The following is a 21,527-nucleotide window of genomic DNA, read 5'->3' as shown; positions in this document are numbered from 1 at the left end:
GAGTACATTCCGCTCAAGTAGCTGAGATTATTGCTTTGACCCGTGCCTGTTTAGCAGGTAACAAAATTCGAGTCACCATATACACCGATAGCCAGTATGGTTTCGGGGTAGTTCACGATTACGGGCAGTTATGGTCTCAAAGAGGTTACATGACCTCCTCGGGTTCTCCTATTAGGAATGGAGAATTCGTGAGATTATTGTTAGAAGCATTACAAGGTCCGACAGCCATAGCGGTTGTCAAATGCGCCGCGCACACAAAGAATATAGACTTTGTGTCGCAAGGCAACAGATATGCAGACGAAGTAGCACGCTATTGTGCAGAACAGGGATATTCTCACACCAATGTAAAAGTGGGGGGAATACAAGAAAGAACTGAGTTAACTATGTTGTTAGACACTGTAGATACGTGGGACGAATTGAAGTGTGTTCAGGAGAATGCACCAGATGTTGAGAAGAAAGCATGGGAAACAGCTGGGTGTACCAAAAGTGAAATGAATTTTTGGATTTCTGCAGATGGGAGAGCAGTTTTACCAAACGAACTTGTTAGTCCAATGGCAAGGAAATTGCATGGATCAGCACACATAGGTAGAGATGCTATGGTGAGAGTATTCAGACAGACGTGGTATAATCCGAAATTTAGAGTAGCGGCAGAAGCAGTATGTCAGCGTTGTGCGATTTGTCAGCAACTAAACGTAGGAAAGAGAACACCAGTCACATTGAGTCACATAGGGAGGTCTGGGGGGCCTTTCAATAGAATGCAGCTGGATTTCATTGAAATGCCCAAGTGCAATCGACTCAGATATGTGTTAGTGATTGTCTGTATATTTTCTAGATGGGTTGAAGCTTATCCTACACGTAGGTGCGATACACTCACAGTAGCAAAATTGTTGCTTAGAGAGTTGATACCGAGGTTTGGGGTGCCATCCTCTTTGGAATCGGACAGAGGAACTCATTTCAACAGCGAAATAGTGAAGATGCTATGTTCAGCCTTGAGTATCGATCAGAAGCTCCATTGCAGTTATCGACCAGAAGCTTCAGGGATTGTAGAGCAAATCAACAGCACGATTAAATCCAGACTCGCCAAAGTTTGTTCATCGACATCCCTGAGTTGGCCAGATGCACTTCCATTGGTTCTTATGAGCATACGTAGCACACCAGATAGAAGGACAGGTCTCTCTCCACACAAAGTGCTAATGGGGAGAGCTATGAGATTGCCATCGGTTCCGACTGCAGCATTGTTGAACATCACAGACGATTTGATCTTGGACTACTGCAAGGGACTATCTGATGCCATTCATTCTGTGTCCCTCCAGGTCCAGGCTGCAGAGGTTCCATCAGCACAAGACTTGTGCCATGACCTGTGTCCGGGGGACTGGGTCCTGGTGAAGAAGCATGTCAGGAAGAACTGTCTAGACGTGCGCTGGCGAAGACCATTCCAAGTCATACTAGTTACGAACACTGCAGTAAAGTGTGGAGGCTTGCCCAACTGGATACACGCCTCGCACACCCGAAGAGTGCCAACACCTCTAGAAGAAACAGCTCCTCTCTCGGATGAAAATCCAGCGGAAAGCGGAGAAGCCACAGAGGGGGAAAGCCAAGCTGTAGAGGTGGTCGAAGAGGCTGAGCCTGTGTCGGAACAGGCTGACGACGGTCAGGACACCAGTGAGACTGAAGTCGCCTCAGAAGAAGAAAGTAGCTGGGAGTTCGAGTCGGATACCGAACAAGCTGCAAGTGATCAAGAGACAAGTCCAAGAACAAGGAGCAGGAGGACAAGGAGTGGAGAAGCTAGTTGGCCGGAAAGAAGGAGAAGGTCAAGCTTAAAAGCAAATCCAGAAAGAACCCTTGTCCCGATCTCTGAAGAGTCAGATCTAGAAGAAGAAGCTACGGACTCAGGCTCTGAGAGTCCGAGAAGATCAAGAAGGGTACGTGTGCCCTGCCGAAGGTACGCCACCCCAGAGTGGACTTATCTAGCAGATGTCTTGGGGACAGAAATCTGGGAGAGTGAGAGAAGTGCAGGTGATCAATCTAGATCCATTTGTGGCAGTGGAGATATGGATGTTGACGCCTGGAATCGAGACTGAGGGGCTACTGACTTTCACACTTCCCAATCCCCTTTACTTAAGTCGGATCAAAGATCTAGTGCTAAATCGATTAGAGTTTCCGACTTTTGGTCATCAAATACCAGCACAAGAAGAAAAAGTCATTCGTTTAGAACTGTTGGAACATGTTATTAGAGCTGCAGGTACGAGAATCATTGTAGATGCATAAAGACTTTTGTAATTAAGCTATAAAGAAGAAGATAACCTAGCGCCGAGTGGAAAGAAGAATAAAATTAGGGATTACATTTAGAGGATGGAGAAGGCTTAGGGTTGTCTGTACTGAAGATAAAAGACATTGTTGTGAAAAAGAGACTTTTTGTTGATTAAGAGCGTTTCACAGACTGAGAAATCGAATAAAGAAACAAAGACTTGAAAAGAAAACTTTTTCCTCGAAAAAGAAAGAGCTACGCTGTTTGATAACATGGAGAACGGCAACCCAAACCGAAAAGCCAAATGCATAATAGGTACACTAATAGCAGTAGTAATTTTTCTCATTATTACAGTAGTTTCCATATCATACATAGTAGGACACACAAGTGAAAAGGAAACAACAGATGTAAAGCCTGTAACGACTTTGAGACCTGCTCTTGTTGGGAAGAAGGAGGAGAGCAATGTGATCCGTGAAAAGGCGTTACTGGCAGATGAAGCTCGTAGGTTACACGTAGACGAGTCGCAGGGAAATTTTAGATCAAATGCATATGCCAAGCTATTATACGAGTATATTGATGCCATGGAGGCCAAGGATTGTTATGTTTGCATGCAATTGCCGGCTTCCGTAGATGAAGGCATCAGATATCATCATCTCCCACTGACTTATGGGATAACATGTAGTTTATTGCTCAGTATATTTTATGGTAGAGAAGGGTTCGAGTACTACTTTTCAAATTATGATTCGGTACTGCCTGAAGTCCCGAATTATAAACAAATGAATAAGTGGGACTATTATAAAAAGGAGGATCGATTAGCAAAATTCTTTCTTCCTTGGGATACACTAGATACTTCATATGCACGCAGAAATAATCTGATTTGCAAAGTGTCAGAGGTAGAGAAAAAGTTCATAGGACAAGTATATGACCGGTACAGAAGACAGAAGATTCTAAAAATGTCAGGACAGTGGAAAACAGATTGGACCGAAGAAGAAAAAGCACACAAGAAGAAGGGTAGCAATGGTCCAATAGCTTTGGATAGAACGCAGAAAGGAAAGTTATGTTTAACTCGAAGCAAGACATATTATGAGAGTGTATTTGTAGGTGAAGTTAATTGCGAACATTCTTTTAGGTTAGAGTACTATACGAAAGATTTTATGAAAGGGATGCAAGCGATTCCTAATGTATATTTTGTATGTGGAAGAAATGCCTATGTAAAACTGCCTGACAATTGGTATGGTTCGTGTTACTTGGCAATTGTCTTCCCCAAAATATATCATGCAAAGGATTTAGCGATCATAGAAGGAAAGGCTTCGACAAGAGCGAAAAGAGAAGTAGGAGATGCAGAGGTAGTTGGAGACATATTTGGAGCGATGTTTCCTCTTTTAGGTTTGATACTTAACGATGTTAAGATCAGGAGACTAGCTATAGTTGTAGATAGATTATCTGCAAGTACTGCAAGGTCATTGATGCTAGTAGAAGGAGAGATGCAGTCGATTAGGGCAATGGTTCTTCAGAACCGTCTTGCTTTAGATGTTCTGCTAGCAAAAGAGGGCGGAGTTTGCAAGGCTTTGAAAGTCCAAGAATGTTGTACTTACATTCCAGATAATTCAAAACCACTGAAGAAAGTCATACAGAACATTACACAGATACACCAAGAAATCGAAGATTTATCAAAAATAAATGTTTGGGAAAAAGTAGGTCATGGAGTAGGAAAGGTTGGAAGTTGGTTTGCCAACCTTGGTAAAAGCGTTGTGTGGTACATATTGAAACCTGTCTTAATAATATTGATTTGCATAATCACATTGTTGGGGTTAGTGAAACTGTACAAATGGTATAGGACGAACCGGTTACAAAGGTCCATGAGAGAGCAAGAAAGGAGATTAGCTGCTTTACAAGACCAACAGTATAAAAGTTTGAGAGCTCTCGAAACGATAAAAAGAGGGAATCTTGTAACTAGTTCTGTGTAAGGTGTCATTCAAATTGCAATGTTAGTGATGACCCCTGGAGGTCATCAAAGGGGGGAACTGAGAGAGCGCAATTTGAATAAAAAATATATCTGTACCATATTCACAAGCATATCGCATAAACGTAGGAGTTGTAACGTGAAATAGCACTTGTAGCATAAACTTAGCCGATGTAACCTAAGTAATAGGAAATGTATCTGTATTTACCTTAGAATGTGCTTCAGAATTAAGAAAGGCCCGTATACCTAGTGGGCTAATATAGAAATGTATAGAAATGCTTAAGAACGTTAGAACGTGCTAAACTGAATATACGTATCTAATTATTAAACGGAGAAAGAAGATGAAACGTAAAGCGAAGAAATGTGCAGACTATATAGCACTGTGTAAGGACGAGAATATAAACGTTGTATTCTATGTAAAATGCACTCGCTTATAATCAAAGGATTTGCTAAATTCGATTATATATATATGTGTGTTAAAGGTTATACTGTGTAGAAGAGTTTGTAGGAATGTTAGAAAAGTGTGGTCATGTGTGGTTTTAACCTGACTGACCAAGGGTTCGCAAGAGTGTAGTCCGCTCTATGTAATTTAGTGGGCTCACAGGAATAGGGGATAGCCTTGATCTGTACGCGCGAGCCAAGAGTCAAAGGTCTTGTTAAATTTCAAGTGACAATGCTGGACGAAGTTTATGGCCTAAAGTGAGATAAGAGACGCTTGGAATTTGGGGTCTTGTTTTAAGTGACCGTTTACAGGACCAAACGAGGTTATGATCACAACGGTAATGAATAGAGTTCTGTTGAGGTGATAGACTTTGCTCTGAAAGTGTCAAATGGAATGTCAATGAAGTCACCAGCAAGAAGACGAAGATGGTGCCTAAGAAGCAAGGTCAACTTAACGGACGACGCGAAGAGATGAAGCTATGGAAAGAGCTGTAGAATGAGATCATGTGAATGTGTACGTGGTGGGCGTCAAAGGGGCGTTCCACCCATACTGTGATTGTGTATTTAGGGACAGCACCCTGGAGAGAGGTTAGCGAAGAGCTCAGAGCGCAGATGGCCTGAGGAGTCAGAGAGAAAGAGCAGAGCGCAAGAGAGCAGTAGGCCGAGGACCCTTAGAGAGCGGATGGGTAGGCAGAGAGGGTACTGCTTCTCGACATAAGTTACCATTAAGAGGCTAAGAGAGTTTGAACTTCTTTGGAAGTCAAACTGCTGACACCTTTTTAGGTAAGGAACTTGCGAAGTAGGGATGTCACCTAGCATAGAGTAGGGACAGATTTAACTTGTTTATTCTCTTTTTGTAGATGACGCAACGGATCCACTTTGTGTCTATGGTTTTTAATCTGTTGATTCTGGAATTGATATTAATTGTATTCTTTTGTAGACTTAGGTTCTTTAGGGAATTTATGTTCCTTCTAGTTCCTGTATACTTGTTGAATCTTATCCTGAGAGGATTGTATATGCACTTAATTCTGATTTGATATTAAACTTTTAAAACTTTATCAGTCGTAAGTGGTTCTTCAGAGTTGCGTCAGTTTATGGGGTTGATTTAACCTATGCGGGGTTTGCCTTTTACTCAATGACAGATAACAATCGATCCAAAATAGATGAATGAGATAGGTATCTAAGAGATCAGAAAAGGTATCAAAATCTCATTCCCCGCAAATGCACCAAGCCATTTCAGGAGTTTACAGCAACACACTCAACAAGGTTTAACTGGAAGCACATCTTCTACTGAAGCTTTCACTATGGTACCCGCTGCGGGAGCACATGAAGTGAAAGCTCTATTGGCTCTGTAGCTCGTTAAGAAAAATCTAGCGCGAGAAATTAGGCTGGCTCAGTCGGCGCACGTTCAGGGGACTAGTGTCTCTGGTTTTGAGCATGTGCTTTGGATCCGGTGTGGTAATCCAGCCCTGTTGCTCGTTTACCTTTCAATCGCTGTGTCATATGATACACCCACTGGTTTGTTTAAAGTCTTTTAGATGATCCAAACAGATTGACAAAGCCCTTTTTACATCCAGAAAAGAAGGAATACTTTCATCACTTTCTGACTATAAAACAGGAAGACCTATTCCCTGAGATAGCTGGTAAGATGATGACATTTTGGAAACAAATGTAGGATCTAACCATAATTTAACCCTGACTGGAAAGAAACAATCGGGAAAAGAGATGACTGATGCATTCAAGTCCTTGCTAAAGTGGTGACTAGAAAAAAACCTTTTTTAACGGAGAACCCCACAGATCAGCTTCTTCAAGGGGTTAAAAAAGAACCAACTGCAAGCCTCTCTGCACTCGCGCCAGGTCCCAGGTCGGAGAGGGCACAGCAACTACGATATCTTTGCATAATCGTCGCCCTTTAAGAGTTTTATGGCCTTGTGCTTAGCTGACATGGTAGAGGATGACAAGCCATGTAAAAAAACTTTTTAAAGCCACCGGGACATGAATGGTATCTAGTGTGAAAGGATCATGGGCTTTCTGACCGCACCACTTCTGGAAAGATCTCCAATGCATTTTGTAGGACACTAAGGTTGATGGCTTCTGTGACTCCTGAATATCTTTAGCACGTCTGCTGAACACCCTAAAGGTAGCAAGCTTACCCTTTCATGTTCTAGGCTTTCAAACTGAGATCTTTCAGCTGTGACATCAGGAGGCTCGGGAACTGAAGAGGGGAAGGTTGAAGGGAGAGATGAAGAAATTCTCCTTTGGAGAGGGACATCAGAAGGGAGAACCACGGATGTTGTGGCCAAAAAGGTGCCCCCAAAATTACTGAAGCAGCTTCCCATGCTTGTAGACACCGCCCCTCTGATAGATAGATAGATAGTTAGATAGATATATATATAGATTTATTTAATTGCACAATTAATTAAAATCATTGCAATCTCGCTTGATGAGGTACAAAATAAAGTCATGAGTTTCAATGTTAAAAATAAAATGTAACAAGATAGCAATCTATTATTATATAACTGAGCAAACCACTGGTAACACTGCATTCAGCGAAGATGCAAAAGAATCTATCCAAGGGGTGCCAAATAGACACCAATTTTGATTGAATTCCGGAAGAGCCAGATAGTACATGACTGGTGACGGAAGGTTTTGATTCAGAAATATCGGCTCTGAAATTCTTCAGATGCTGAGCTTATACAGCCTGCAGAGCCAACAGATGTTTCTCTGTCCAGGCAAATAATTGTGTTGCCAAAGAATTCTGAATATTGCATCTGATCCATTCTGGTGATTAGGACGACACTGGACAACCTGATTGTCCGATTCACAACATTGGCTCACTCCAACTGACGAAAATTGGCTTCAGGTGATAACGTGAGGCACTCTGGTGAGACTGCTGGTGTGTGCGCGTGAAACATTTCTTAGGCACTGTTTTTAACAAAGTTCTGTTTTAACAATTTATGCTCTCAAAATCACTTTTGCACTGTGATATAGGCATATTGCACTGACTTTTACCTGCATCTTGCGGTCGGTGAGGCAGAACTTCCCACCGATCCCCTTCTAAAGACTGATGTGTATGAGGCTGTGCAGCGGACACCCGCAGCGGGCGCGCCGCTGTTGCACCAAAGGAACGCCAAAGGCAAGACCGTCTTCACCCGTCCGCGCCCGACTGGGCCCAGGGGCCAGAACCCCTGGTCTTTTGGGGACAGATGGAAGGACTAAGTATTCAGCTGAGGAGCTACGTAGACTTTCAAAGCCCACTGAAATATTATGCAAACATACCATAAATGTAGATAGTAGGAAAACGTAAAATGCGATCACTGTGATATGACCTTAATACTTAAAACGAACAGTAACAATGAAGGCAAGCTGCACTTAGCTTTATTAAATTGCAGGTCATCAGCCAAACATAAATATGAGGTCCATGACCTACTAAGGGAAAGATCATGGGACGCTCTATTCTTGATCAAGACCTGGCTTAGTGAGAGTTCCACTCCAGACGTTCTGGACACAATCCCCAGCGAATATAAGTTAGTAAGGCACGATCGAGAGGGTCAAATAGGCGGCGATATTGCTATAATCTACAAATCCACAATGAAGTGTGAGATAAAAAAAGCAGACCTAGAAAACTGTGAGGCGTTCTTATTTGCCCTAGCAGCAACAGAAGATAACACCATAGCTGGCTTCCTAATTTACCACCCGCCAGGTCCAGTATCACAATTTATGACAAGCCTGGAGGAGAAAGTAGTACACCCAGCTCTCCGTTATAAAAATGTTCTGGTGCTAGGTGACCTAAACATACACTTCGATAACAAACAGAACCAAGAAGCTAGTACAATATGCAAGAACCTACTGGCACTGAACTTAGCACAAAAAGTAGGGACACAAACACACCAAGGGGGATACATTTTAGATCCCATCTTCTCAAATATTACGGAGACAGAGGTTGACACACCATGGCCAATTCCTTGGTCAGATCATTATCTAATCCAGTTTACAGTGCCCTCCCACAGAAAGAGGCTAGAACAACAGACCAAGGAACACACTACTAGGAAGTGGAATAATTTTAACTCCACCTCTTTTACCCAGGCGCTGTTGAAAAAACAAATTATACTAGATAAAGACATTAACCTAGCCAATAGCCAACTGGAAACATGGATTACAGAGGCACTTAGATAAGACAGCACCTTGGAGCACCAGGATCCCCAAAAATAAACTGCACCTTAGTTCAATGAGGAACTGACAATGGCCAAGAAGAAATGTAAAAGGCTTGAACGAGTATGGGGAAAGGATTATTGTTTTAGCACCAAAGAAAACTATAAAAAGGAATTATAACAATATCACACATTAATTAAGAAATGCAGATGTACATTTTAAATGGAAAGAATTGAAAGGGCTAGCAATTTCTCCAAAGAAATGTTCGCCATATTAAAATCCCTCAGAAACACATGAAACTAGAGATAACACAACCACCTCTGTTGAGAGCTGTAACAAGGTGGCAGAATTCTTTGCAAATAAAGTGATTAAGATATATGACACCTTCCCGGTAGAAGCGCAACAAGGAATCGGCCTGTCCTGCGGAAGTCAGACGAACTTTGTAGGGGTGACGCTGGATGAATTCAAGATCCAGGAACTAGATGAACTTGCAGCCATAGCAAAAGGGATAAAATCCGGTTCCCCGTTAGACCCAGTCCGACCTAAAATTGTAATGGAGGGAGCAATCACGATTATGCCATATATCTCGGAGCTCATTCTATTCTCCTTTCAAAATGGTGTGGTCCCCACTAAATGGAAACAGGCCATTGTCAAGCCACTTAAAAGAAACCAACATTAGAACAAACTATATTAGAAAATCTACGCCCTATCTCACTGTTAATGATTGTGGCTAAGATTGCAGAGAAAGTAACAAATAAACAACTGGTAGACCATATAAACAAGAACGGTTTATTGCATCCCTCCCAATCAGGTTTTAGAATGGCTCACTCCACAGAGTCAGCACTACTCATGGCCACAGAAACACTGAGAAAATATGCAGACGAAGGACAAACGGCCGCACTGATTCTGCTTGATCTCAGTACGGCATTTGATACTGTCTCCCACAAACTGCTCCTCCATAGGTTAGAGACGTGTGGCATCAGACGTAGCGCCCTGAGCTGGATGACATTGTTCCTTTCAGAACTGAGCTTCCAAGTCGCACAGCAAACCTATCTATTTGAGAGTATTCCCTTGCCCCAGGATGTTCCACAGGACTAAATTTTAAGCCCCACTCTATTCAACATTTATGTGGAACCACTGGCAGAGCGAGAGGAGAAACATAAGGTGTTGATTGTTTCCTATGCAAACGACACGCAGCTAATTGTGATGCTATCACAGAACAAGGACCAAGCTGCCATTCGCTTCTCCGAATGTTTAGAAGAGGTAGCAGACTGAATGTCGAATCACTGCCTCAAGCTAAATGGGAATAAAACTGAGGTACTGGTTGCAGGCAAGATGCCATTCATATGGTCATCCGCATGATGGCCTGAATCACTAGGCCAATTACCCACCCCAAAAGCAGAAGTAAGAAACCTCGTAGTCTGGTTTGAGTCTGAGTTGACATTTGAGAGCCAAATTCGGAAGGTAGCGGGTAAATGATATGGGGCCATGAAAATTCTGCAGAAAGTCCTGGATCTCTTACCATCTAATGCCTGGAAAACCACAGTACATGCAGTAATAACTTCCCAATTGGACTACAGGAACGGGTACAGAATGCAGCGGCTCGTCTGGTACTTGGCCTTCCGCGAAGATGAAACACAAAGAAAGCCCTGACAGCTCTTCACTGGCTGCCAGTGGAAAAGAGAGTCACGTTCAAGGCAAGGTGCTCTGCCACCACATCCTATTAAAGAAAGGCCCAAGATATCACCAACCGCTAATTACCAAATACACCCCAAGGCATAGTTTAAGATTGTTGGAGAAAGCTCTGGTGACTGTACCGAGAATATTTAGAGCAAAAATGAAGGAACACTCTTTCAGGTACCAGCAAAATGTAGAACAGCCTACCGATGGAGCTAAGAGTAGAGCCATGCGAAAGCAGATTTCGTAGGCAGCTAAAAACCTGTCTGTTTGTGAAATCTGAACAAGGATATTTATTTAAGATCAAACAGGGTACGGCCCCTCTATATCTACAGGAACTTATTCATGCTTATCACCCCACTCATTCTCTTAGATCTTCCTGCAAAGGTGATTTTGTAATTCCTAGATTTAAGCTGGTGAAAATGGGCGGTCACTCATTCTCCCACTTATGCCCTAAGATTTGGAATACCCTGCCCTCTGTTTTAAAAACTGAAACTATCTATCTCTGCTTCCGTCAAGGACTCAAGACATGGCTCTTTCGGCAGTGATTTGTGTTTGTTCTCTTTCTTTTAATCTATCCCTTGGCGCCTGGAAACCCTTTGTGGGTAGCTGTGCGCCTTAAAAGTTCAATAAATAAAATAATAATATAAATAAAGGATAATTGTCAGAATGGCTGCATGATCCGTGGGTCATGCATCTGGCAGCCACATCTTCTCAGAGTTCTGTCTCAGTGTGGGAATACACCGGTGGTGTAACCATGCGCTCTACAAATGAATAAATAAATACACGTACACAGGGAACCTGTAAAGAAGTCCAAGGGGCACACTGAAGGCTTTAACTTGGTTTATTCAGAAGTACATGTAAAGGACCATCAGCCCAGGCATCAGCTAACCTCCAAGGATGCAGCCACAGAAAACGGAGCATTCTGTGTCAAGCAATGACACATGGAATGCAGGGATGCAGTCCAGCAACAGGGATAGAAAGGAAAGAAAAGGGCAGGGCACAAGGATGTGGAATAGAAGGGAAAGAGAGAGAAGTAAAACCACGACACAACCACTGCTTTAGTTGCTGCTATCTGCCCCTTATTGCGCAGCCAGCCTGGAGCTGAATTTGCAGTTTGACTTAGCAGGTTAAAATGGCTGATCGTATTGCTGTGATACTGGATTGAGATATGAAAACACAGCTCACCATGGTTTTGAACTGGGTTCCAATAAACATTTTGATCTGTGTAGGCAGAAGAGGACATCTGGAAGTTGCTTAGAAACCCGTTTATGCCATACTGAGGTCACCATGTCCACATCTGCATCTATGCCTTAGAAAAGGAAGCAAAAGACACAATTGATGGACGGAATGCAGAACAAATCAAAACACCTCCCCCCCCCCCCTCCCCCCAGTCAAGAGATCCGGGTTAAATCCATCATTGTTTTGCTCACCATGCAACCCCAGTTTAGACTTGGTCATATGCAAATCAGTCGAGCCTGTGCCCCATGGGAACTGTCCAGCCCGAACTGCCAAGCCAGGTCCTCCATGGACCGGAAACAAGCATCCTGGGAACTGTTTCGGGGTTTCACCCCTTATCAGCTAGAGTAGCTTGAATCCAGTTGCACACTGAGCCTGGGACCAACGTGTGGGCATACCATGTGTGACCCTAGTGAACAAGATGACTAGCAAGCTAAAGCTAAGTAGAGGAAGGAATGGAGAGCATAAATAACTATACACCAGCGAATGAATCCTACAAAAATAAGTGATCAGGTAAAATAGTGTGATAAAAGCGGGAAGCAAGAAAGGGAGAGGGGAAGGTGATGAAGCAGATTAACATGCCTCCTGGGTAAGACTAGTGAGAGTCTGCCTAACATCGAAAAAGGATTGTGGAAAGTTCAGCATCACCCCTAAATGTCAGCCATGAGGGGAATGGAAAGGCAGAAATCACCCACTGCAAATCAGTGAAGCATTTTAAAAGACAAAGAATGTAAAAAGAGCAACCCATCATCAGAAATCATGTGCTGGAGAAGATAATCATAAATCCAGAGATTGCTAAATAGTTACCACAGGATATCACAACATGCGTCTCGTCATAAATGCTCCATCGGCTACCCTTGCCCATCATCAAAAATGGTATATCTGAGAACATGTCAATCCTCACAATTCCTTTGCTATAAAGCATGCATAGCATCATAGACCCTTTACTACCTAACCCGTGCATCGGAATGCCTTTGGTTTAAAAAAGATTTTTTATTGGGATTTTACATTATAAATGACACCTTGACATCTTACATCGTTATTATGTATCAGTTCATCACTACCATTGGGGGCAAAACTGATTATAGGTAGTATCATTCATATTTTTCCCTGCATCACAGCCACGATATAGACCCAGACGCTGAAGAAACTGCCTACGCGGAGCCCTCCCACTGGTGTGTGTTTCACCGGCAGCTTTATTCGCACTAACCGGGTCTACTTCCGCTGGGCATGCATGCATAGTCCGCTCTTACGTCATCTGTCCCAGTGTTATCATGTCAACTCCTCTTTGTGTGTATTCCCATTTAACTGTCATCGGAGTTGTAGCTACCCATGTGGAACTACTAACTATCAACTATGGGTGTAAAACTGAAGGGGGATGTTGTGGAGGTATCGAACTGTGCATCGAAGAAGTTGAAAGTGTGGATGGCATTGTGGATGGGAATATGGTGGCAGTTATGTGAGAAGGGGGAGTTTTCAAGCATTCGTGATGTCACACCCTAGTGTAGAAGAGGGAAGTTCCTAGTCTAACTGTAGGAAGGCCTTGGTGATAGGCAGGTGGGCCCTGTCATGGGGGCTCCACTATTGACGGTACGGGGGATAGGGGTAATAGACCAATAATCATAACCACGGTGTGAAGAACATGCCAATCATAGAAATTCTCGTCCCAATGCCCATACCTGTCATGATAAATCATGTGCCTGATATAAAAGCCCATCACCAACTTTCTTATGCTAGAAATATAAAATCATCCCAATATGGCATCTAAGCATGTCGGTTATCAAAAAAACGAAAAACGTTTCTGGTGAATATCAGTAGTCCCTTGCAGAGAAGAACATGCCATGAGAAGTGTTTGCCCAGAGACTATGGATTACAGAATGACTGCCCTGATAAAATGTTTTCAGATGTACTGTCCAGATAACCTGCCATAGGAGTTACTGCCCTTCTAGCATTCCCTCTGAGAGAGGCATCTTCATGTGCGTTTGGCAGTAACAAACAATTTTATTAAAAGACCAATATAATTATATAAAGTATGTATCTCAACCTCTGAAGGATAGTTGCTTAATATGTTTATGGGTTTGAACGTGTGGACTTTCTCCTTTTAGGAGAAGTTTCAGAGTTATCTTGACGGATTGAAGAAAAAGCTGGAGGATATTCTTGAGGTGCATCGCAACGAAGAGACGAAAGTGACAGAACTGGAGGTAAGAGAACAGGAACTGATATATCAGTAGGAAGGAGCAAGCACTCTAAGCATTGTCTCACTTTACTAGTTTCCATCAAGACCACAGAATTCTTATCAGGGGTTGGCCATACCTGGATTAGGGTTTTCCTGACTGTACTTTGAAACTTTCACCTGCAGCGTCCAAGAATATAAAGGCATAAAGTCCCTTTAAGTCTGCAGGGTTTTTCAGAGGTTTTCTTTGGATGTTGTGTAAAGGTGATCAACTGTGTCCCCGATTTGTGCTTTGATGTCTTCTTGGGGGAGGTGACCCCAGTCCAAGGCTGATGGTAACTAGGATAGTATTAAAGTGCATCACTACATGTTAAGGCAGGGGCCTCCTTCCTTTTCTATAATGAGAGCTACTTCTGATCAATGAAAATAGTCCTGAACCGCTAATTGCAACCACATCAAATATTATCATTACAGTGGCAACACCTTGCAGGATTACTAGTAGTGATCACCCGTCATAACAAAATATTATAGCCAGGATATTGACTAATGCAATCACATTCAATTATGTAGGTGTAAGTAAGTATAGATGTACTATTCTTTACTCCACGTCTACATATATCTGAAAAATAAATAGATGTGGAGTTTAGAATGTAAATACAATTATACTCACCTATAAATAGTTACCTCTCATAAAGTGGCTAAACCTTCTGTTTTACTTACTGAGCTGGGCTGCACTATATAGAGCTGCTTACCTCCTGAGCTAAGCATTTGAGATCCCTGTTTTAAGGAATCTTAACAGGGTGTCTCGTGCAGTATCCAGTTCCCTCCTTGGATTTGGTGGATTTTCCTGCGAGTGTAATTTGACCGTGGTCATTCGGGCATTCTGCATTCCTCCAGCTTCCCCCGCCCCCTCCCCCTCCCTTCATTATGGTTCGTGACCTCCAGGATTTTAAAAGGCAGTTTTATCCTCCTTTGGTGTAAATCCACCCATAGGTTTTAGCGAAGGCAGGTGGCCAGTCATAAATCCCAGATGCAGAAGTTACCCTCTTTTCTATTTCCAAAGGTAAGCAGTCCGGGCATATTTCCATGTCGGTATCAAAAAAAGAAGGGGACTTGGAGCTGATGAAGGTCCAGTACCTGTACTCAAAATAGTAATCAGTTCAAGACCTGGGAGGTCACTGTTACTATAGGAAAGGTGCGGACAAACCATAGGCCGGACAGTCAACAAAACCATTTATTTTTGCCCTCAAACATCCCTGGGGATGTCCTGCGTCATTATCGGGCGAGTGCTTTACATTGTGCCGGTGCTGCAATGCCCTACGGGTCACCCAAAAGGTCACTTTGGAGGAGATCTTGTTAATTCGGTTGTCGGGAGTGCAAGGGTGTCCAAAGTGGGGTGATGTGTGAAGTATGGTGGTAGTGAAGTAGAACTGACTAGGCATCTTTATTCTGTAAACTCCCCTGTCAGGTTGAAAGCTTGTGAGTGCTACTTCAAAGGTTAATGATGGGCCAAAGTAGTTAGTGTGATTTAATGTGGGTCAACATGTTTCGTGCCTCTCTGGTCTATGCAGGGTCCGCAGCGCTTCTTCAGGACCAAAGGAAATGGTGAAATATTTTCCCCACTAAATATCAACATGCTAGGTTCCCCATACGTGGGTGCTACCTGTATGGTCTGTGTATAGATATTGTCCCATGTGAAGATGGGTAACCAAGCCTTCTGGTAGAGGCAGGGGACGTTCACTCTATGTGGGGTGCAGGGCTCCTCGTGCGGTGCACCTACCCTCTTCCTCTGCTCCTATAGGAACAGTAACCCCCCCCAGGTCTTTTTTCCATGTCACCTGCTCTTTCACCGAAAAATATTTCTAATTATCTTGTGTACTATTGTTAGGCATTCGAGATTCATCAGCTATCTGCTCATATTAGTTATCATGTATACAATTTGTGAAAAGTTACTTACAAGTTTGGACGTTTTTCAGTAGTAGTTGTTTATTCGACAAATATATGGTCATAAAACATATTAATAAAACGAATACATCAAAGTATTTACAGAGAAAACGATACATACAACATCAGTTTAAAACACATTTCCAAAAACCAAATCATGAAACTCTCACTGGGATTTCTTATCTAAAATTAAATACTTTTCTACCGTTAGAGTGCTTGTGCTTAGGGTAGATAAAATAGAAACCGTACATCAATGGTAAATAGTGTATAGGGAGATATAGTAAATATTTTTAGACCAAATGGTTAAAACCATTAAAAACTTAAATACTAAAACTGGGTCACCAAAGTCAAGTGTCCTTCTATACAAAAAAGTGTCTCCCTTATAACATCAGTTAGAATTCTGGCACAATGTTTAGGTATCTACTTTAAACAAGTGACCATTCTATGTCCACAGTGCCTAATACTCAGCGTGAATATGGTTGAAGCCTTTGTCAGTCATATAGGTGCTTGCGACCACTTGACTGGAAGAAGCGTAGAACTGTACTGTGTGGAAGTTAGACACTTACCCCCAGTGTTAGGATTCGGGCTAGTCCTTTCTTTGTGACCATGCTTTTACATCACATGACCGGGGATTGGGCTACAAAAACTAGTCCTACCTCTGGCTCAGTGCTCGATATTGCCAGTGTTTGGATTCCCTTCCTGGTTGTTGGTTGCTGAAACGTGCTGAGCAGAGCCTCCTCTCTGCTGCCCTAATCCTTTGTAGTTGACCCTTTCCCTCTCACGGGCTCGTGTAGAGGCTTTTCCCTTTTGTTTCCTTGCCTGCCTTGCTTTTTGACCCGTTTTTCGTGTTACGTGTTGTCTGTCATTAGAGTGTTAGAGGTATCCAGGTAAACCTTCCTTTTGTTGTCTCCCCTTGTCTTTTTTGTTCCAGCACCTTGTGTGTACGTTTAGTGAGGGTTCGGGGGCTCCCGTTCTCTACAGCGTGTCTAATACGCTGAAGTGCTAAGGTACGCTGCAAGCGCGAGCGCGTCTCTGTTTGAAGGCGCTTCGCCTCTTTGTGTGCGGTAGTGACGTTTCGGGTCACTCCGCGGCTGTTTGTTTTGGGAACGCGCTGAGTGTTCAGCGCCACGGAGGGCTCCCTGTTTGTAGTCCTTCCTTGTTCTTTTTATCACGGGGTTTTTTCGGTAAAGGCTGCAGATTAAAGCCTACCTTTTTCCCCTCATTATTCTTTATTGGTACGAGGACCTTACGCCAAACGGCCCCTTCCCCTGCTGCCCAGTTTCTTAGAGCAGCAACAGGAGTACATGGTGATTGAAGTTACAGTACTCCATCTCTTTGCAAGGCGGAGCCTGCATGTGCCACAGGTGAGCAGGGTTGTGTGTTTGGTAAAGCGTGGTCACAGGGGGTTGGATATATTGGTGCACAGTGTACATGAATGGTATTGTTCTGTCCTGCTTATACCTAGGTGCAGAAGTGTAAAGATCACGGAAGCCGGGTCCCGGTACCAACAAGGGTGGAAGACTTGGTGTCTTTTCAACTTACCACCCTCTTTTCAGGTCTACCGGTGCACCCATAGAGTTATTCCTGTGGGTGTCCTGTGGGCTGGGGAAGGGGACTGGTGCATGCTACGTTCCTGCAGTGCTTGGGCTTCGTGGAATCTGACAGAATATCGAGCCCACGTTAATATAGCACTGCCCGGACGAGCATGGATGACGAGGGTGGGGGTACGGGAGGGCCCTCAATGCAGGATATTATGGGGGCGGTACACACCCTACAGGCACAAGTGCAAGAGTTACAACAGGAGAATGTGGGGCTGAAACAGGAGTTAGTGGCGGTAAGGGCTAGAGAACAGTCACAGCATAGGGGACCTAGTCCCGTGATCCAGCCGGCCACTTTTCAGTACTCAGCAGCAGCAGGAGCAGGAGCAGGTACTGCAAGCAGCAGTTCACCCATAGCAGTGACAGTTTCAACCCCTGTAGCAGTACCCTTAGCCCCCCCAGAGAGATTCTCAGGAGAGAGCGAGAAATTTGGTACTTTTATGAACCAATGCCAGCTTCACTTCATGTGTAGAACAAATGCCTTTCCTGATGATTCCGCAAAGGTTGCGTTCATATTGTCGTACCTGGCTGGCAACGCGGCCCAATGGGCTATCCCACTAGTAGAAAACAATGACCGTGTGTTGTACAATTATCTGGAGTTCAAAGAGTTGATGCGTAGCCTATTCGCCAAACACGCGTTCATGCAGGCTAGTGACGCAGAATTGTTGAAGTTACGGCAGGGCAGGCAGGACCTGTTGTCTTATATAGCCAACTTCAACCGATTGGTGTCTGAGACGCATTGGCCCACCGAGAAGAGAACATCGCTATTCTATCAGGGGTTATGCGAGGAGTTGAAGGACATTGTGTCACAGGTGGTGGATCCGCCTGAGGATTGTGCGGCTTTCATCGATTTGGTGGTGAAATTGAATCACAGGGTGACGGAAAGGCGAGGAGAACGTAGTCGGTTGCAGTATTCACGGGATGGTTATATGAAACCTGAGGTGAAGCCGGCAGGGGAGAGTAAGACCATTCCTGAGCCTATGGAGATTGGTGGAGTACGGGGTCCTTTGACTCCAGAGGAAAAGAAAAGAAGGAGAGAGAAGAATTTGTGTCTGTACTGCGGGCAGGGGGGACACTTTGCACGCGACTGTCCAGTGAAGCCCTCTGGTGTGGGGTTTGGGAAAAAGGTGGCATGCATACAAGTGGAGCAAAAAGCTGATAGGGAAAGAAAGGCACAGTATGAAGTGGTAGGGGCGATAGATCAGGCTCCCAGACATTTTGTGATTACTGCTCACTTGTTGTTATCAGCACAGAACCGAGTCCCGGTGTCGGTATTGCTTGATTCCGGGGCCACTGGGAACTTCATGGACATCTCGATGGCAGATAAGCTGATGGTTCCGTGTCATTTAAAGGAACAACCAGAGCCCGTGAGAGCCATCGATGGGACTGAGTTGACGTCGGGGTGTATCACCCGACAGACGGAACCTCTAGGGTTATTGTGTGATAACGGGCATGTAGAATCCGTGGTCTTTGATTTAATTGACGCACCTTCATTCGGCGTGGTACTGGGAGTCCCGTGGTTACAAACACATAACCCCAGGATCGACTGGGTGCAGAGACTGGTTACATTGGATTCGGTTCACTGTTTAAAGAATTGTTATGTCGTGGCGGCAGAGCAGATTGATCCCTTGTCCTGTGCGGTGACGGAAACGGGTAGGATTCCTCCACAGTATTCCGCCTATAAAGATGTGTTCGATAAAGGATGTGCCCAAGGCCTCCCTCCACACAGGTCTTATGATTGTAAGATCGACCTAATACCAGGGGCCCCTTTACCATGCAGCAGGGTTTATGCTCTCTCTGAACCTGAGGAGGTCCATCTGAAGACATATATAGATGAGATGTTGTCAATGGGTTACATACGTCCTTCTTCCTCGCCTGTGTCATCGGCAATCTTTTTTATACCTAAGAAGGAAGGGTCTTTGAGGGCGTGTGTGGATTATCGCACATTGAACTCTGCCACAGTAAAGAACAGATACCCTCTTCCGCTCATCTCCGTGTTACTGGACCAGCTCCGCAAGGCTAAAATCTTCACGAAGCTGGACTTGCGGGGCGCATACCATCTCATAAGGGTTCGGCCAGGGGATGAGTGGAAGACGGCTTTTAAAACTAAGTATGGATTATTTGAATACACCGTAATGCCCTTCGGGTTGTGCAATGCGCCGGCGGCGTTTCAATTCTTCATAAATGAAGTTCTTGGTAGATATCTGGACCAAACCGTTATAGTGTATTTGGATGACATCCTCATTTATTCAGAGAAAGGGCTTGATCATACTGAGCATGTGTTGCAAGTATTGCAGACGTTACAGGAACATCAGTTGTACGCTAAGTTGGAGAAGTGTCAGTTTGGAGCTTCTGAAGTGGAGTTCTTGGGGTTTGTCATCTCTGCTGCAGGCATTCGTATGGATCCCAAAAAGATTCAGGCTATTGAGACCTGGCCAGTGCCTACGAATGTGAAACAGATACAGGTGCTTCTTGGATTCGCTAATTTTTATCGGCGATTTATCCTGCATTTCTCTGATATAGTGGCCCCAATGACTCGCCTCTTGAGAAAGGGTGTCCCTTTTGAGTGGACCAGTGAGACTGAAGACGCCTTTCGTATGTTGCTTAAACAATTTGTGTCTGCCCCGGTGTTGGTGCATCCAGATCCTGCCCTGCCGTATTACGTAGAAACAGATGCTTCCTTGTGTGCTGTAGGAGGTGTATTGTCACAAAGAGATGAGGCCACAGGTCATATGCATCCGATTGCGTTCTTTTCCAAAACTTTACTGCCAGCCGAACGCAATTATACGGTGGCAGAGAGAGAACTTCTGGCGGTGAAACTGGCGTTTGAGGAATGGCGGCATTACTTGTGGGGTGCTCGTCACGTGATTACCATCTACACTGACCATAAGAATCTTGAATTCTTTCGTTCAGCCAGGGCATTAACACCACGTCAGATGAGATGGGTTCTATTCTTTAATGAATATGACTTCATTATAACATATAGACCTGCAGCTCAACAGGTGAAATCTGATGCGCTTTCCCGAATACATGTGGAGGCAAGAGATGAAGGTACGTCATGTACGAGTAGGGCTATGATCGCCAGTGAGAGAATAATAGGGGCAGTGACAGGGGATGATTTTCCTGCTCTAGTGAAAGACCGATTAAGTCAATTGGATCTGGCCCCTTGGTTAGTCCTACCCCTGGTGGTGTTACAAGACGGACTGTTGTATAAGGAGGACAGGTTGTTTATTCCCCCTGGGTTGAGGGAAGAGGTGTTGGAGTGGTGTCATTCCTCCGCTCTGGCAGCACATCCAGGAGTGAGAAAGACCAAGGACTTGTGTATGAGGTGGTTTTGGTGGGAGTCCATGTCAAGGGATGTTCAGGGGTATGTCGGTGCATGTCCGGTGTGTGCGACTAGTAAACCTTCGCATTGTAAACCCTCAGGACTGTTACAGCCTTTGCCGGTTCCACCTGGTCCGTGGCATTCTTTGAGCATGGATTTTGTAACCGATCTACCTACCGCCGCAGGCTTCACCGCCGTGTTGGTGGTGGTAGATTTATTCACCAAGATGGCCCACTTCATACCATTTCCCAAACTTCCCACCGCAAAGGAGATGGCGGTGGTGTTCATGTCATCAATTGTGCGTTTACATGGGTTGCCGGAGGTGATTATATCTGATAAAGGGGCACAGTTCGTTTCACACTTTTGGACTGAGTTGTGTGGGGTGTTGAAGACCAAGATCAGTCTGTCCTCGGCGTACCATCCTCAGTCGGATGGTCAGACTGAGCGCACTAATCAGACGATGGAGCAATACTTGCGGTGTCTGATTGCGTCCTTGTCTTGTGATTGGATAACGGCACTACCCATCGCGGAGTTCGCCTATAACAACAGTGTGCATTCCGCCTTGGGCATGACACCTTTTTATTGTTCCTTGGGATACCATCCGAGGGCGATGGCTATACAGCCCACGGGACGCGTGCCAGCCATCGACGACGTGTGTAGGCATTTGGGAGACATCTGGGCTTTGGCCAGAAAGAGCCTGTTAGAGGCAAAGGAGGCCATGAAGGAGCAGGCAGACAAACACCGAATCCCTGCCCCAGCTTACAATG

General features: G+C 44.3%; 1 protein-coding gene across 1 annotated transcript in view; it reads left to right on the top strand.

Annotated features, from left to right (window-relative positions):
* LOC147663457 (E3 ubiquitin-protein ligase TRIM39-like) overlaps positions 1–21,527 on the top strand; it is a 139,699-nt gene that overhangs the window by 17,285 nt on the left and 100,887 nt on the right. Inside the window, exon 2 of the mRNA XM_086950438.1 lies at positions 13,826–13,921. Within this exon, the coding sequence (XP_086806564.1) occupies positions 13,826–13,921 (96 nt within the window). The remainder of the gene's footprint in view (positions 1–13,825; positions 13,922–21,527) is intronic.

Source organism: Lissotriton vulgaris, unplaced genomic scaffold, assembly GCF_964263255.1.
Source record: "Lissotriton vulgaris unplaced genomic scaffold, aLisVul1.2 SCAFFOLD_1378, whole genome shotgun sequence".
In the NCBI taxonomy this organism is placed as follows: Eukaryota; Metazoa; Chordata; class Amphibia; order Caudata; family Salamandridae; genus Lissotriton; species Lissotriton vulgaris.
This window is presented reverse-complemented; position numbering and strand designations above follow the sequence as displayed.